The following is a 14,275-nucleotide window of genomic DNA, read 5'->3' on the forward strand; positions in this document are numbered from 1 at the left end:
GGAGAAGCCCCATAAGCTCTTTGGCATTCAGTATCCTCATCTGTAAAATGAGGGTGCTCCCACCTGCCCTTCAGATGGGATGCCATGGCCTATGGCACATGTTGATGTTTTCTCTTTATGTTTATTTTTGAGAGAGACAGAGAGAGCACGGGGGAGGGGGAGGGGAGGCAGAGAGAGAGAAGGGGACAGAGGATCTGATGCGGGCTCTGTGCTGACAGCAGAGAGCCCAAAGAAGGACTTGAACTCTGTGAACTGTGAGATCATGACCTGAGCTTAAGTCAGATGCTTCCCAGGCTCCCCAAAGCTTACTCTTAAACACGTTTCTTGGCACCCCTTGAGGTGGGCCAAGTGGGGTTGAAGCCCCACGGTCACAGCCACTGTCTTTCCCAGTCAAACTTTGCCATGGGCAGGCTGCCCTCCACCTACAGAAAGTGCTACATGTTGGACTTCGGGCTGGCCCGGCAGTACACCAACACCACAGGGGATGTTCGGCCCGTGAGTATCGCTGTTCGTGGGTATCCCTGGCCCCCTCACCCGGCCCCTGACCTTCACTAATTTTTCCTGCAGCTGCCTAAGCAAGCCCGGCCCGTGTTCAATATGAGTGTCACCCAGCTCAGTCTACGCTTGGCCCGTCTCCTGGCTCCCTGGGCTCTTGGTGGATGCCACATCCACACCTTGTGATCTGGCTGCCTACCTTGGTCAGAGATGGATACAGGGGCAGGGAGCAAGGTCAGGAGGCAGGTGTAGGACTGGGGTTGGTGTGTCAGGCTTGCCCCTGACCAGGCCAGCATGGGGGTTGGTGGAGAGGGAAAGCAGTCAGGGTTAAAGTAGGCAGTTAGGCTCAGTTAGCAGGGCTGAGATGTGGCCCAAATCAGGGGCAGCGGGTGAGTGTCCTGCTGTGTTCTCCCTTCTACAGCCTCGGAATGTGGCCGGGTTTCGAGGGACTGTTCGTTATGCCTCAGTCAATGCCCACAAGAACCGGGTGAGTGGCAGAGCTGTGGGCCTGAGGATGCGGGGGCAGCAGGGCCCAGGTTAGGGGCAGAGGAAGGGGAAGAGGGTCGGGTGGGCAGCTGTTGAGGTGGGGAGAGAAGTATGGGGCAGGGGCCGGAAGCTGCCACGCCAGAGGCCATGAGTGGAACAAGATTTTGCGGCCATTTCTCCATGACTTTACCTTCTTCCTTGTTTATTGGGATTCCCTCCTCTCTGCTCCCACCATCAATCTGTGTGGATACAAGTTTTGAGACTCATACTTGATGTGTGTTGGAGGGTCAGGGATAGAGCCAGGGTTTGGCTGTCAGGCTTCCCTGAAGGGTCCCCTCCTTGTGAAGGATCAGCCCACACTCCCAGGAAGGACCTGAAAGGTGTGGGTGACCCCCCTGTCGCCACCCCCCCCCCCCCCCCCAGGAGATGGGCCGCCACGATGACCTGTGGTCCCTTTTCTACATGCTGGTGGAGTTTGCAGTGGGGCAGCTGCCCTGGAGAAAGATCAAGGACAAGGTGAGCCCTGTGCAGGTGGGGCTGAGGAGGTGGAGGGGGCGTGGGGTCGCTGGGGCTCCATTACCCTATGCCCTGTTGCCTCCAGGAGCAGGTAGGGATGATCAAGGAGAAGTATGAGCACCGGATGCTGCTGAAGCACATGCCCTCCGAGTTCCACCTCTTTCTGGACCACATTGCCAGCCTCGACTACTTCACGAAGCCCGATTACCAGGTGGGAGCCTGCCACCTGGTCCCTGCACCCCCAGACATCTCTCTGGGGGTGACCATCCCCAGCAGCATCCATACTGCTGAGGCCCCACTCCCCTGTTGGCTTAGCCTCGTGTATCCCCCCCCACCCGGTCTTCCAACTGCATGAAACTGTTTTGTGCTCCTGTGAACAGTCTTCATGGCTAATATTTCTTAACAGCTTACTCTGTTCTCAGTGCCTTTCATGCATTAACTCATTTAAGCTTCAAAACGAGCCTTCGGTGATAATGCGTGTTCCTTATGTTACTATTCTAACACTTAACGGTTAATGAAGCCAAGTGCTTTCGAGTACTTTTCACCAAAACTCTGCATTGTCCCCATTTCATAGATGAGGAAACGAAAGCCCGATAGCAAGGCCGCGAGCAGGGCTGGGCTCAGGCACATCTTTTGACTCCAAGTCCAGTGCTTTTTCCAAGGTGCCACCACCACACCCCTAGGGGACCCACTGACCCCGACAGGAGAATGAGGATACATCAGCAGTGTTCTGCCCAGGACCCACTATGTGCCAGGCACAAGTCTGCACACCACAGGGAGCATAGCATCGGGCACACAGTGGGCCCTCAGTGAAGTGGGTCCTGCCAGCAGAGAGAACCTGCCCTGTATTCTGGAGAGAGTTAAGTCAGAAGTGGAATGGTCCGGGGTGCCTGGATGGCTGAGTCGGTTAAGCATTCAACTTTGGCTCAGGTCATGATTTCACAGTTCATGGGTTCGAGCCCCGCATCAGGCTCTGTGCTGACAGCTCAGAGCCTGGAGCCTGCTTCGGATTCTGTGTCTCCGTCTCTTTCTGTCTCTCCCCTGCTTGTGCTCTGTCTGTCTCTCCCTCTCTCTCTCAAGAATAAATAAACATTAAAACAATTTTTTTAAAGAAAGTGGAATGGTCTGGGGGCCTCTGGTGTTCTACAGGTGCCCACCGCCTCCAGAGCCTAGAGCCTAGAGGTTGTGGACAGAGATGCCTCACGTGGGCAATAGAAGGCCCTGCCCCCCTCCCCTCGCCCAATCCTCAGCCTCCTGGGGTTCCCCAGACCAGACAGCTGCGAGTGAGCGAGCACACGGTGTGCGGCCCGGCCCCCGTGCTGGCTGCTGAGGAATGTCGAGCTGCAGATCAGGAAATGTGTGGGTGGGGGAATCAGGGAAGGCTTGTTGAGCAGAGAGGATTGGTGGTAAAGGCGGTGTGGGTGGAGGAAGCAACCTGTGCAGAGGCATGACCCCAGGTGGTGGTTTTGGGAAATGACTGGTGCTTCCAGGCTGCGGAGGCTTCCCCCCCACCCCTACCCCCGCTCCCCCCCCCCCCCCCAGATGGTGGAAATGGCAGAGCAGGCTGGGGATGGTGAGCAGGGGACAGATCTCAGAGGGCTTGTGTCCAGCCAGCGGGGCTCAAACCACGATAGTAATTTGCGTACTGATTTGCATATCGTGTGCATGTTTTCATTTAAAATCAATGTGCCCTTCTCCTTCCAGTGCCCCTTCTCGGCCTATCCCTGTCCTGGAAGGCCCCTCTCTTCCCTCTGCAATCCCGGCAACTGTCCTTTCCTCCTGGCTAGCCCCAGGGTCACCTCTCTGTCCTCCCGCCACCCCCACCCCTGCAGTTGATCATGTCGGTGTTTGAGAACAGCATGAAGGAACGGGGCATCGCTGAGAATGAGGCCTTTGACTGGGAGAAGGCGGGCACCGATGCCCTCCTGTCCACAAGCACCTCCACTCCACCCCAGCAGAACACGCGGCAGACGGCAGCCATGTTCGGGTGAGTCTTGGGAGGGATGACGGCCCAGTGGGGGGCCAGGTGACCTCTGCCTAGTGCTGTCACCCAAAAAGCCAGCCCTCTCCTCCTCTTCTCACCTGGACACATCTGGCTGTCTTTCCCATCCAAGGTGCTCAACAGTGGGGTTCTCAAACCCCAGGCGGCCCTGCCCCATCTCCACCTTCAATCTGGGGACAGGGTGCACATCCTCACTTGGAGTTTTTGACTTTACGGGGGAGTGGGGAGCCCTGAGTGAAAATACCTGAGCCCCACCGTCTGTTTCTGTTGCTCACATGCATCCATTTAGTGAACATGTCTCGAGCCCCAGCACTGGGGCCTGTGGGGGCTCAGAGAAGAAATTGCAGCCCCCGCCCTCAGAGTGCTCTTGGTTGGGTCTGGGATATTTGTAACGGATGGGTCAGCGATTCCAGAACCCTGTGACAAGCACAAAGACAGAGGCACCTGGGGAGGGGCCAGAGTGAGGAGGGATACCCCACCCTGCTGCAGGGGCAGCCAGGGAGAGACAAGGATAGGGGCTCCAGGAGAGAGACCCGTACTGTAAAGATACCCCTCAAGGAGTTCCAAAGTGACTCCTCTTTACACCCATTCCTGGTCTAAATGAGGTCAGCCAGTGAACTGCGATGGAAATCTGCCTGGGCCTGGAAAGCAATGGGCCTCTTATTTTTTTTATTTAAATTTTTTTTTTAACGTTTTTATTCATTTTTGAGACAGAGAGAGACAGAGCATAAATGGGGGAGGGTCAGAGAGAGGGAGACACAGAATCTGAAGCAGGCTCCGGGCTCTGGGCTGTCAGCACAGGGGCCCGATGCGGGGCTCGAACTCACGGACCGCGAGATCGTGACCTGAGCCGAAGTCGGCGCTCAACCGACTGAGCCACCCAGGCGCCCTGCAATGGGCCTCTTAAATTAACAGGATGAGGTGGTGCCGTGCCCGTCCCGGGCAGTCACATCTCCTTGCAGCCCTTTGCCGGACTAAGGACAGTCTAGTTGCAGGCTTTGTGAGCCAGGGATGGGGATGGGCCTAGGGACATCCCCACCCCTGCCAAGGCCTCTGCTGTGCCTACTCCCATGGGTGGCAGTGATCTCCAGGGCCTGTGCTGGGAGGAGAGAGAACCCCTGCCAGCCTTGCCCATGGCCCCTCCTGGCCTCTCCAGGGTGGTCAACGTGACGCCAGTGCCCGGGGACCTGCTCCGGGAGAACACCGAGGACGTGCTGCAGGGCGAGCACCTGAGTGACCAGGAGAACGCACCCCCAATCTTGCCTGGGCGGCCCCCTGAGGGGCTGGGTCCCAGCCCCCACCTTGCCCCCCACCCCGGGGGTCCTGAGGCTGAAGTCTGGGAGGAGACGGATGTCAACCGGAACAAACTCCGGATCAACATCGGCAAAGTAACTGCAGCCAGAGAGAAGGACGTGGGTGGCCTTCCCCCGCTCCCACCCTGGTTCCCAACCCATGGCCCCCCTCCCGCTCCTCCTGTGTGCCCTCTCCCCAGCCATGTGCCCACCTGCCCTGTCTCCGTGGCCTTGCCCCATGTCAGGATCACCAGCATCGACCTCCCTCAATCTCCTTCACCCTGGGAAAACCACTTGACCCACAGCCGCCCTGTCAGCCCCAGTTCATGGCACTCCCCTCTCCTGCAGACCCCTTGTGTGGTGGAAGAGGAGCAGAGCCGAGGTGTGGGGGTGCCCAGCTCCCCGGTGCGTGCCCCTCCAGACTCACCGACAACCCCAGTCCGTTCTCTTCGCTACCGGAGGGTCAACAGCCCTGAGTCTGAGAGGCTTTCCACAGCGGATGGGCGGGTGGAACTGCATGAGAGGAGGTAGGTCTGGGGCTAGGGGGACGGCCAAGGGCCTTCTGGCCCCCTCAGCCTTCACGTGGCTGGTCTGTAGGAAAGATTAGATGCAAGGTTGGGGGGCCCCAGGAGTGTTGAGAGGGTTATACTAGGGCCTGGGGTCAGACTTGGTTGGTTGGAGGGGGGCAGATACAGAGGCCCCAGCTCATGCCACAAAGGGATGTAGGGTGGAGACATGCCATACGAGTGGGAAGCTGGGTCCCTTGGCCCAGGAGGAGGCCAAGGGGTGAGGTGGTATGTGGGTGTGCTTCCAGAACCTCTCCCTAGAGACTAATTACAGGTGCCTCAGAGCAGCTGACTAGGCTCCCTTCAGCTGTGGGGGAGGGCCCTGGGAGGAGAGCCCAGGGAGTGCTCAACTCCAAGAGTGGTGGATCAGGTTTTGGGGGTCAGGGCTCAGGGATCTGAATGTCACAGGGGGGACCTGGTTGGTGGGAGGAGAGTTTAGAGCCAAAACGATCCTTCAGGATGGAGGAGGGGGGGTGCGAATGTAAGGGTGGTCCATGGCCATCAGGGACCAGAGTCAGAAGCCTGGATGAGCTGTCCAGTGGGTGGGACAGCTCAGGTGGGAGAGGCCTGTGAGAGATGTCCCCACCCTCGCTTGGCTCTGGGCGGGGCTTGACCTCACAGCAGGGCTGAGGTCTTCGCACCAGGAAAGGGGTCTTTTCCCAAGGCCCAGCCTAGGAGGGCCCAGTGTGCCTCATCCCCATCTCATTCATGGCCCCTCCTCTGGCTTGTGCTCCAGACTGCTCTCTGCCTCTGGGATGGGGCACGGCGCCCCTTTGGAGCATGGCAGTACTCAAGACGGGAGCCCTATACCAGTCCCCACGGCACCCCCAGGACAGAGGGATGTGGGCCCTGTGCTCAGGTGGCCAACAGCCCTCACACATACACTCACACTCACACAGGTTGGCTTCCCTGGGACTGAAGACCACATTTTCATCCATGGTAGCCCAGAGGGTTCAGGAAACAAGGAGAACTGAGGAACGGCAGTTTGGAAGGGATATCAGTGGAGAAGAGAGGTGGGAATGCCCCGAACAAAGACAGTCCTGAAGAGCAAACTGGTTTGATTCAGAATGAACACCTTGTTTCAGGGATGATGGGAAGAGGAGACGGCTGAGGAGAGATTTTCTGGAAGGGAAGGTTCAGGATCTCGTAGGCAGGGCAGAGGGTTTGGGTGGGCTCTGGGACACCTGGGAGGCAGGAAAAAGTATGAAGCAGATGGGATTTGGATTCTCCTTCTCCTCCTTCTCCCCTTTTCTCGCCCCCCCTTTCCCCTTCAGCCCCTCTCTCCTTTGTGTCCATCAAAACAAACCATGCTCTCAGGAAAGGAAGCAACACCAGCCATTCGCATGGGAGCATCAGTGTAGGACCCTGGGTGGCCCACCTCAGGGATGTTTGTATTTAAAGCCTTATTAAATAAAAACAAATCTTGTGGAGAGGGAGGAGTTGGTAGGTCCCACAGACCAGGGCAGGGGGGTGTTGAGAAAGACCCACAGTGGCTCTGAACTGCACCCCTCTGTCTCACAGGCTCAAGGCTGAGGGAGAAAAAAAAGTCAGCCCCCTGCCCACAGCTTGAGCATGAGGGTGTGCACAACCCCAGGGGAGCTAAGCCTCCATGGTTCTCGGTGGGGGCACCCTGGCCTTTGTGTAGCTTCCTGCAGGCAGCAAAATCTTCACCTTGGCACTGGTACCCTCCCCTCCAGTTGAGAACCTCTGGAAGTAATGTGAGGTTCACAGCACAGTGTAAGGTAACAACGGAAGAGGTGTCCCAAGGTAGGACCACTGCCCCAGAGTGAGATGGGACCCAGTCCCTGGCTGGCAGGGCTCACGGCCTCGTGGGGAGACAGGTATGTAAACACACGTGCTCCACTCTGTGAAGACAGGGGCGCACAGACAGTGCTGGGAAGGCAAAGTAGCCCCCCAGGCAGGATGGAAAGGCTCCCCCCACAGGAGGTGACATCCAAGCTGCTTGGGACAGCAAAGGGTGGAAGGTCAGGCCATGTGGAGAGAGTGACGTGTGTAATGGCACAGAAATATGAGCACATGCGCAATTTGGGGAAAAGCCAGTGACTCTGACATGGGTCCGGCTGGGAGAATGGTGATACTGGGCCTTAGTCTGGCTGCTTGAGTGTCAAGCTAAGCAACATAGACTTTGTCCTCGGGGCTGGGAGCCACTGGAGTTTGCTAGGGGTGGTGAAACCAGCCAGCCAGACCTGGAGGTGGCGGTAGAAGAAGCTGGAAAGCTCATCTGCAAACTCAAGGGCCAGATGGGTGTGTTTGCCCTGGAGGCAGCCTCTGATGGAGTGTGAGCACTGGACCAGCAAGCATAAAGTGGGCCTTAGGGAGATTAAGTTTCCTGGCTGGTCCAGAAGAGAGCGTTCCTTGGGCACAGGAACCAGGTTTTATTTTCTGCATGTTTGTATTCCTGGAACACAGTAAGCATTCAAATACATGTGTTGAAGGGAATGAATGCATGAATGGATGAATGAAATCTTTGTGGGGAGTGAGGTTCGGGGGTGGTAATCTAGGAGGTGACCGGGCCTGGCCCAGGGTGGGAGAGATGCTGTGGTCAGTAGGTTCTAGGGGTCACATTGCACCTGGCCACCTACTCGAGTTCCTTGGAGATCTGGAGAGGCTTGGCACTGAGCCTCCTGTGGGCTGGCTTTGCAGGTCACGAATGGATCTGCCCGGCTCACCCTCGCGCCAAGCCTGCTCTTCGCAGCCGGCCCAGATGCTCTCAGTGGACACAGGCCACGCCGATCGGCAGGCCAGCGGCCGCATGGACGTGTCAGCCTCCGTGGAGCAGGAGGCCCTTAGCAACGCCTTCCGCTCAGTGCCGCTGGCCGAGGAGGAGGACTTTGACAGCAAGGAGTGGGTCATCATTGACAAGGAGACAGAGCTCAAGGACTTCCCCCCGGGGGCCGAGCCCAGCACATCGGGCACCACGGACGAGGAGCCCGAGGAGCTGCGGCCGCTGCCCGAGGAGGGCGAGGAGCGGCGGCGGCCAGGGGCAGAGCCCGCCGTCAGGCCCCGGGGACGAGGCATGCAGACGCTGGCTGAGGAGGACCCTCGGCAGATTCCAACCCAGCCCCTACCACCCCAGCTGAGCCAAGCTGATGGCCGGTCAGAGATGTCGCAGCCCCCCACGCCCGGCAGCCCTTCCCACTCGCCCCTGCACTCGGGACCCCGGCCTCGACGGAGAGAGTCCGATCCCACAGGCCCGCAGAGACAGGTAAGGTTGGGCTTGCACCCACTCCCCACTCCTGGATGCCCATAGTTTTTGCCTGGAGTGCTCTTGATGTGCTCCTTGTGTGCTCTGTGGGGGTTATTGAATAGCACCCAACAGTTGCAGGCTGTGATGAAGGTAGACAGGTTTCAGGGTCCAAAACCATGCTTGGGGGACAAAGCTTCCAGAGAAGGCACCCTCAATGTTCTGAGTTGAGTTTTGCATTATGAGCAGTGTCAGCCAGGTGACAAAGCAGGAGAAAGGCCTCCCAGGCCAAGCAGACAGTGTGTACAAAGGTCCGGAGGTGGCAGTCAGAAAGCACTGCGCTGATTGCATGTTGCAGCAGATGAGGCTGAGGGGTAGGTCCCTGGCTCCATCCTGGAGGGCCTTGGGGCTGAGCTAAAGGGTTAGAGCTTGATTCTGAGGACTCGGTGAGCCACCCGAGGCTTTTAAACAGGGGTGTGACATGTTTACCTTGGTCCTCTTGAATGATCCCTCTGGCTGCTGTGTGAAAACGGATTAAAAGGTACAGAACTGCCAGTAGGAAGGCCACACAGCAGGTGCCAGCAAGAGAGTGCCCTGGTGGCTTGGACCAGGGTGGGCGCTCTGGACGTGGGGCAAGGTGGACAGAACCAAGAGGTGTTGGGGAAAGAACTGAGGGGGCTGTGAGCAGAGGGTTCCCGGCTGAGTTCTGGATGGACAGCAGTGCTGTCACTGGTGGTTTTGAAAGGAGCATGTCTCCTCTGAGGGGCTGAGGAGGGCCAAGGAGGTGATGCTGGAGGGCTCTGGGACTGTGCCGCGTTCCACTCAGTCGCCCCACGTTAGGGGTGTGCACCAGGTGGCTCTGGGAAATCCAAGGAGCAGGGCCCAGGGCCCAGGGCCGGGGTCAGTTCTGCTGTGTGCTCAGATTGGGAGGCCTGGCCTGGGAGCACGTGGGTGCCCTGGAGAAGGGCAGCTCCAGGCAGGGCTATGTGCAGGCCCCATCCCCACGTCTAGAAGAGAGGGCCTCTGAGCTGAGATCCCGAGGGGTGTGCGTCTTAGCTGTGCCCTGGATTCTGGAAAACTGGGGACTCAAAAAGTGGGAACTGAGAGAGGTCCTAGCCAACCTAAATTGGAGGCTCAGCCAGGGCAGAGTACGGGCTAGCATGACTGTTGTTGACCTAGACGTTGTGCCCACCAGGCCAGCACTGGGTAAGCAGAAGAAGCAAGATTGGTTTGCGATTCCACGTCGCTCCCCTCTCATTTTTTCCTGCATTCATTCATTTGTTCAATACCCAGTCATTCCACACTTGCTGAGCATGTAGCCTGTGGCAGGTCCCAGAGGCACCAGAGGTCATTTGCACCCACAGGAAGTGCAGAGTCTAGGAGGGGAGACTGACAGTGGTGGTAGAGGGTAGAGAGAGCCCAGAATCCAAGTCAGGAGGCCTAGATTCTGGACCTGGGCTCTCTGCTGGTCCCCTCCTGGTGACTGCAGGCCAGTTGGGTCTCAGAGAGGGAGCTGAGCTATCTGGGAGGTTTTTCTCACCTTCAGATTCCTTCTAGGTCCTGGGAAACACCCTTGCTTTGGGGAATTCCAGCCAAGGGGGTAAGGAGAAAGAGTTGGGGAAGCGGGCGCAGGGGACTTGTTCAGTCTCAGCCTTGGGCTCAGGTCCTGCTTGCTGTGGATAGGCAGTGAGTTGTATGTGTCTGGAGGGGGCGTTAAGTGTTTGGGGACTTGGTTTCCCCATAGTGCACGGCAGCGAAGTTGGTTGGCATTCTTTGGCTGCGTGTGTGCATTTCTGTATCAGCTCAGCTCAGGAGCGCACATGGGTGTGGGTGTACACACACAGTGGTGCATCTGTGGAGCATGCAGCGGGTCTGCAAGAGCGCAGGGAACCCTGGGAGCCGAGATAGCAAAGCTGGAGGGCTGATAATCATCAGAGCAAAAATTCTGGTGACAGTGACCAGAGATGCATTGCTCTTAATGCCTCCGTATTTCACGTGTGTCTTCCTTACAACAATTAACGCAAATAAGGAGGACCACCCCCCCCCCCCCACCGCCCCGCGCTTCAAAAGGTAAGGAAACCAAGGCTGGGAGGGGCTAAGCCTTTAGCCCAAGATCACCAGGGGGCAAGAGGTAGAGCTGGCTGAGCGCTGTCTGAGGCCTGTGAGTTTAGGAGAGGAGCAAACACAGGCCAGAGAGAGCAGCATCGTGTAGGGTCAGAGAGAACCAGAGTACTTATATGTGTGAATGCACGTGTATGTGTTTGCCCGCTGGCTGGGCCACATCAGCAGGTGTGCCTTGGGCACAGCAGTGTGCACGGTGGCCTGTGTGTGTGTGTGTGTGCGGCTATGTGTGAGCACACAGGGTGTGACATGTTTTACTGAGTATTTCAGTACAGCACAGTCCAGGTGAAGGAGGCAGAGACCCTCCTCGTCAAGGGCAGAGGAAGATGGAGAAGTGGACTGGCACATCTGTTCCTTCTTTCTTTGGTCTGAAAGGAGTCCTGAGTCCAGGCTATGGGGGGGCTCCCAAGACTGGCTGCACACTGGAACCACCCTGCCACCTTTCTGCAGGGAATCCCCTCCTAGATCTAGCTTGCTCTGCTCAGCATCTGATGTGTGAACTTCCTCATAACAGTAATCCTTAAAGATACAAACACCTGCAACACTGTGGGGAGCAGGGACGAGGATAATGTGGAACCAGGCGCAATTTTAGAGCATCTATTGTTCCTTGGTGTGAATGCCATGATATGTTAAACTTTCTCTTTACACACACACACTGCTTTCTTCTGCAGGGGATTTAAGGTGCAAATTAGTAGTGGCTGGAAAGCTAAGGCCGAGGGGAAGGCAGCAGAGTGTGTGTGATTTGGGGGAGAGATGTTTACCATCCTTTGCCGGTTGTCTCTGGCTGATAACACAGCAGGCCAGCATTCTCTGAGTGCATGGACATTTGCTTGGCTGCCACTAGAGCATTTCTCTGCCACGTGCCAGGCAGCGTGCTGGGGGCTGGGGACAAAGATGAATAAGGCTTCACAGTTCTGCTCTTTCAGAGCCTGCAGTTCTCAGGCGTGGGTGGGGATGCAAAGGTGTGGACATGGGTGTTTATTGGCAAGGGCCATAAAGCGGAGAGCAGAGAACTCTTCTTTGCTAGAAGGGGGGGCCTGCCTGGGAAGCTGGGTGGTCTCGCAAAGGTGGCACTTCAACTGGGCATGGAAGGCAAGTGAAGGGCAGGAGCACGCTGGGATTAAGTCCTTCCGGAAGCTGCCACACTCTGGCTGGGGTGTTAAACTCAGATTGCGCACGTGTGCTGCGAGGGGAGCTGTGGGCTGGTGTCTCTATCGCTTGGATGGAGGGCCTCGGACCCCTAACCCTCAGTGCAGCCAGGACCGCCAGCTCAGAAGGAGCTGGAAGGAAAAGCAGGGTGGGGCCGAAGACAATCCTATCAGAATCTTCTGTCTCCCCCTCTCTCTGATGGAGGCTCCATGTTGGGTCCCTGCGTCCCCATTTGACATCTATAAGGGGGCACTGGAACTGAGTGTCCTGGCCTACCCCACCCCACCACTCCTTCAGCTTTCTGGCAGCTGGCCCAGCCCAGTCCTCAGGACCCACCAAAAGCTATTTAAACTGACTTCAGTCACAGGAAGAGCTAGGGGTCAGGATGGGAAAGGTCTGGTGACACCCCAGTCACCATTTCCATCCCCACAGGCCTGGGATGCACAGGCCCACTTTCCCTTTTCCTTCTCAGGGTATGAGGCCAAGAGGGCACAAACAGGATTCTTCCAGATATCTGTGAGGTGGCCAGCCCCCTCCCACCGGCTGCCTTGTGGCTCCGCCTTGGAGAGGACTGGGGGAAAAGCCACTTTGGAGAAATGGTTTCTGTTTGCCTCTCCTACCAGTCCTCTATTCCTTTCCTCATTCTCAAGAGTGACTTAAAGGATAATGGAACAGCTCACATGACACAGCATTTACTCCAAGGCAGTCCTAAGTGCTGTGCATATTATAAACACCTAATCCTTATAACAACCCTATGAGGTGGGAACCATTATTACTCCCATTTACAGGTGAGGAAGCTGAGGCAGGAGAAGTGAAGTAGCTTGCTTGAGGTCACCCAGGTAGTGAGTGGTAGAGCTGGGATTCAAACACGGATAGCCGGACTCCAGAGTCCTACCATTCTGCTACATTTTGTTCACTGAGACCCTGGCATCCCGCTGTGGTACAGGCAGAGGGTGTGCAGGGAATGTTCTCTGGACCACGTCATGAGGAGTAAGGAGTACAGCTGGGGAGACAGATGGCAGGTAACAGTTGCAGAGGGGCCTTCCTGGGGGGGAGGGCGGAGGACTCCTCAAGCCCAGAGGGAACTCTGAGCTCCCACAGGCTAAGGCAGGAAGAAGGCTGCCCAGGGGAGGTGAGTGACCAAGGTCTCGGCAAGGAGACCGAGGTGTGAGAAGTGCCCGAGAGGAGGAGGACTGGGAAGGGAGTTGGAGGCCAGAGGCTAGGTTCTGAGGTTGGACGGGGCAGTGTGCACCCCTCCACCTGGCCAACCCTGCCCCCTGCCCTGCCCGGGACGCCAGCGCCGCAGGGGCTGTGAGCGGTGGGTGGCCCCCGAGAAGGAGCTGTCGAGTCTGTGCCTGACGCCTCTTTTCCCTCCACTCTCTTGGTCTCTTTCAGTTGGAGGAGGACAGACTCTCGGGGCACTCCCTCCCGCGGTACAGCCCTCTGCGACGACTGGCGTCCTCCGTGTTCTCCTCCTCCACGCTGGAGACCGAGCATTACCCTCACCCTGGCGGCGGCGGCTCCTCCGGTTCCCTCATTCAGCGCAGCCGCTCGGCGGAGAGCAGCCCCGTGCGGGCGCCCCACCGGCGCCATGCGCCCCTCGCCGCCGGCAACCACAGACTCGTGCCCTCGGTGCTCCGCATCTCGCGGTCCCAGCTGCAGCAGGTGTGGGCCCGCTTCACCCACAAGACCTAGGCTGGGCTCCCCCCCCTCCTGGAGGGGGCAGGTGGGGGGGGTGGGGAGCAGGCAGAGACCATGGTTCCTTCCCAGGTCGCAATAATCACACACTCACACACCCCATCCCATCCCCATCATGCAATACAGCCCCATATAACGTTGGCCCAAGGTACTGTAATGCCCACCCCCACCCCCCAACGTCTCCCTTTGCTTGGTGCCAGCCAAATGGTGCAGGGAGGGGTGGGGCTGTCGGTGCGCCTTCAGGGACAGGACAGAAGCACTGGGCTGGAGCCACTAGTGGGTCCAGAGTCCGGTGGAAAGCAAGGTGTCAGGGAGAAAAGGCATGCTGGGTCAGAGTCGGTCTGGCATGGAGTTCATTCTGTTTAATCGGTGACTTCTTGGCATGCCGGGGCCGGTTCAGCCCTGGGGGAGGGGGCAGAAGATTGAGACCCTCTCCTGTAATGTGTCTGTTTATCTGTGTGGGGCAAGGCATGTGGCCCTGTGTATGAGCTGGGGGCCTAGTCGGCCAGATTTGGGGCTCGGTAGAGAGTGCCTCTGTACTCAGTGATGTGAAGGGAAAGCAGGCTTGTGATCCAGCGAGTCTTTCCCATGCCCTTGTCACAGAGGACAGAGCCCCTACCTCCCACATCTGACCCAGGAGGCCTGAAGCTCAGTCCCCTGTAGGCTGCCCTTGGCCCAGGGCATATGTGCCATCACCCCCTGGTGGGACTGGTTGCCCAGCTCGTTAGGAGCTGAGGATGGACGA

The 14,275-nt window shown here is 57.8% G+C and overlaps 1 protein-coding gene across 3 annotated transcripts in view; it reads left to right on the forward strand.

The window, feature by feature from the left end:
* TTBK1 (tau tubulin kinase 1) overlaps positions 1 to 14,275 on the forward strand; it is a 41,214-nt gene that overhangs the window by 9,754 nt on the left and 17,185 nt on the right. For all 3 annotated transcript variants that reach the window (XR_009262997.1, XM_058734030.1, XM_058734032.1), the window contains exons 6-13: positions 391 to 495; positions 917 to 982; positions 1,405 to 1,497; positions 1,583 to 1,708; positions 3,330 to 3,484; positions 4,656 to 4,887; positions 5,140 to 5,318; positions 8,022 to 8,583. Coding sequence is in view for 2 of the 3 variants with exons in the window: in XM_058734030.1 (XP_058590013.1) it covers positions 391 to 495; positions 917 to 982; positions 1,405 to 1,497; positions 1,583 to 1,708; positions 3,330 to 3,484; positions 4,656 to 4,887; positions 5,140 to 5,318; positions 8,022 to 8,583 (1,518 nt within the window). In the remaining variant the exon portion in view is untranslated. The remainder of the gene's footprint in view (positions 1 to 390; positions 496 to 916; positions 983 to 1,404; positions 1,498 to 1,582; positions 1,709 to 3,329; positions 3,485 to 4,655; positions 4,888 to 5,139; positions 5,319 to 8,021; positions 8,584 to 14,275) is intronic.

This window comes from Neofelis nebulosa, chromosome 6 (genome assembly GCF_028018385.1).
Source record: "Neofelis nebulosa isolate mNeoNeb1 chromosome 6, mNeoNeb1.pri, whole genome shotgun sequence".
Taxonomy (NCBI): Eukaryota; Metazoa; Chordata; class Mammalia; order Carnivora; family Felidae; genus Neofelis; species Neofelis nebulosa.